Source organism: Patiria miniata, unplaced genomic scaffold (genome assembly GCF_015706575.1).
Source record: "Patiria miniata isolate m_02_andy unplaced genomic scaffold, ASM1570657v1 HiC_scaffold_5, whole genome shotgun sequence".
NCBI classification, from domain to species: Eukaryota; Metazoa; Echinodermata; class Asteroidea; order Valvatida; family Asterinidae; genus Patiria; species Patiria miniata.
Window position 1 is genome coordinate 11,502,281 of NW_024037072.1, and position 2,890 is coordinate 11,505,170.

The following is a 2,890-nucleotide window of genomic DNA, read 5'->3' on the forward strand; positions in this document are numbered from 1 at the left end:
ATTAATACATTTTCAACTTGTATTTTTTATTTCAACCAAAAACATTTTCCCAATGGATCCGCTTTGAGAGTACACTGGTTCCCGGTCCGTATCCCATTATCGATACCGATTGTTGGGCGGGAACCAGCCTAACCAGCGCGAACGGAAATTATTGTTTGGCAGTCAATAATTCGAAATTGTAAAGTAATCATTAAATAACTAAACATGGGCCGATTTTATTTCGGTCGATGTCTCATTCAAAAATTAGGAACTTTTGTATTGCTACAAAAATAGCAATTAAGAAATGGAATCCATATTTCGGGATGAAACTCGAAACTAGCACGGGGAATCATCTTTAACATTACCGTTCACACCGCAGTTTTCAATGTCATTATTTCTAACGACTCATGTTTCACTTTGGCGCACATCACAACCACGACAAAGCATGAAATCGCAACACAGAATCTCCATCTGTCTTGGTTAGTCTACGGGCATAAATATTGTTGTACGTCTTGTAATGCAAGTAGCGAATTAACGCACCGGCCAACACAGGCCTGTATGTACACTGTAAACCTAGGACCTCTCACACTTTTGTTCCTCGAATGCTTAAACAGTAATATGGGAAAATGTTGTGCAATCTGAGGACGTATCAACTGTGATGTTAAGATACTGGTCAAAACTTTAATTTGACAACACACTGATATAATTGTTCCCAACACCGACACGGGAAGTCATGTTGGCATTCCACCGCTGTGGCCCGGGTTCGATTCCTGGCCGGACCACATGTGGATTGGGTTTTCAATCCCTACCTGATTCAGTGGCTTTTCCCCCGAATATTCTTCTGGGTTTTTCCTCCCACCTCTTAAATTGTAATTTCTTCTCATTGTCTTCTCTCTATAGGTTTCTTCAAACTTTCGAGCTACAGTGCCTAGGGCACTTTTGAGGAATCCGTGGTTAAATTACCAAAAATAAAATAAACAAATTATTCATTAAGGCAGCAAGACTTGACCCCGATCAGTTTAGATGAGATAATATTTACAGTGAATTCATTGATAAAGTATGGCAATTCATTAATTTGTATCAGATTATAAAATAAATGCAACTGACACTTCTCTACTTACAAGCTTGCAAGAACAATTTACAAAGCGAGAGGTAAATATTTTAACTCAACATAATGATTGTCCAATCATCACCTACATTAAAAATTAAAAAGATCAAATCTTGAATAAGTCAAAATTGACTCATTAAAGCCTGGCGCTGGGATCGGAGCAATATAGTACTTTTGTTTAGTCTATAAGACCCGGATGCACTCAGCCGTCAAATTCGCCGCCCTCAACCAACTTTTTGAAAGGAAAAAAACAAAACAAAGGTAGCCCTTTTTGTAAATGTTTCACAATCCACCTTTACGTTGTTGAAGAGCGATCTCTCGTAAATCTGCCCCGACTTCCCAAATTGAACACCAAGAAAATGTAGGGATTCACCGCCGAATTGGACACCGCGAACGTGCCCAGCACGGCGTAAACATTCTGGTCAATTGCAAAACCAGAGTTGTACAACCTGATAATCTCCACGATAAAGTATGGCAAACCACAGGCCATGAAGACCAGAATAATCACAGTGGACATGGTGAGAGTCTTGTTCTTTGCCTTGATCAATAGGGCCGAGGAGGTCACCCTCAAGTTCATTCGGTTCCCGTTGGAGTAAACAGTCGTCGTCTTGATGGAGTGGTGCATACTGCCTCCCGACGCGCGAATCCAGATTTGCTTGGTGATGCGAATGTACGCAATGGCGACCACGACGAAGGGTATGAGGAAGCTAACAACGGCAGCGTAGGTAATGTAGGCGACCTTCCAAGACGCCACTGGCTCTGGGAAAGAGGTGGAACATGTCTTTAAGGCACCCGTTTCCTTCTGATACCAAATGATCAGTTGGGGGATAGAAAACACCAGTGCGCATGCCCAGGCCATTGCTATTACCCCTTTTAGGTTGTAGCCTTTTTTGAGTGGGTTTCTGACTGCCTGATGTCTGTCGACTGCCAACAGGACCACCATGTTGCTGGACGCCATTAGGCTCACGCTCTGCATGAACATTACCAGTTTGCAGACTATGTTACCAGCATACCAACTGGTGCCCTGTAATTCCAAGATGGCGCTGACCAGCACGTTGAAGATACACACGCACATGTCGGCAATGGAGATGCCGAAGACGATCTTGTAAAGGCGGGATCGCCGGCGGCGGAAGAGACAGAGCCAGGCGAACACCAGTAAGTTTCCCAGGCTTCCGACAGCGAAGAGTATCCACAGCGTGGCGATGCGAGCTTGGAAGCCGTACGGCGAGGCACTGTCGGTCTCGTTATTGCCCAAGGTTGGCGGTTCCTGGTCGCCATCTTGGATGGAACTTTCTGTGACAAGTTTATAACTCATGCTGAAATTTCAAGAAAATTGTTCAGGTCATGACATATGACGTGCGTCCAGGTGTGATTCTCGTAAGACATCTGTGCAAAAAAGAGAGAAAAATCTCTGTAAATAAAGAGAAGAACCGGTCCTATACATGTATACTAAAAGTTGAATCAACCAAACAAAATCATATACGAAGTTTACGCATCTTACAAACTGCAAATTAATAATTATACATGGAAGTTTCAGAATAGTCATTTCTGACGAGAAACATAATCTGAAATTGTTACAACTATATTTGCGTCAGAAAAACAAGCATAATATGTATGCAAAACATAAGTTGGATCTTTAATCATTTTTGTCAAATCAATATACCAGAGGGTGGAAGACCATTGAACCTTCTCAAAGCCCCATTTTCTTACAAGTATAAGAAGAGACACTAATTTCGCTTGAAATGTAGGACATAGAGTGCATGCAGCTGAGGGGCTTGATCGAGTTCCCGGTCACCCGCCTGC

The 2,890-nt window shown here is 42.6% G+C and overlaps 1 protein-coding gene across 1 annotated transcript; it reads right to left on the reverse strand.

Moving 5' to 3' along the window:
* Positions 1-980: 980 nt before the first annotated feature.
* Positions 981-2,467, reverse strand: LOC119741834 (cardioacceleratory peptide receptor-like). The gene has a single exon (XM_038217744.1). It carries the CDS (start codon positions 2,400-2,402, stop codon positions 1,383-1,385), a length of 1,020 nt encoding a protein of 339 aa, XP_038073672.1. The 5' UTR covers positions 2,403-2,467; the 3' UTR covers positions 981-1,382.
* Positions 2,468-2,890: the final 423 nt, after the last annotated feature.

Excerpts from the sequence above, each read along its gene's own strand:
- LOC119741834 (XM_038217744.1), bottom strand. The coding sequence starts at position 2,402 with ATGAGTTATAAACTTGTCACAGAAAGTTCCATCCAAGATGGCGACCAG.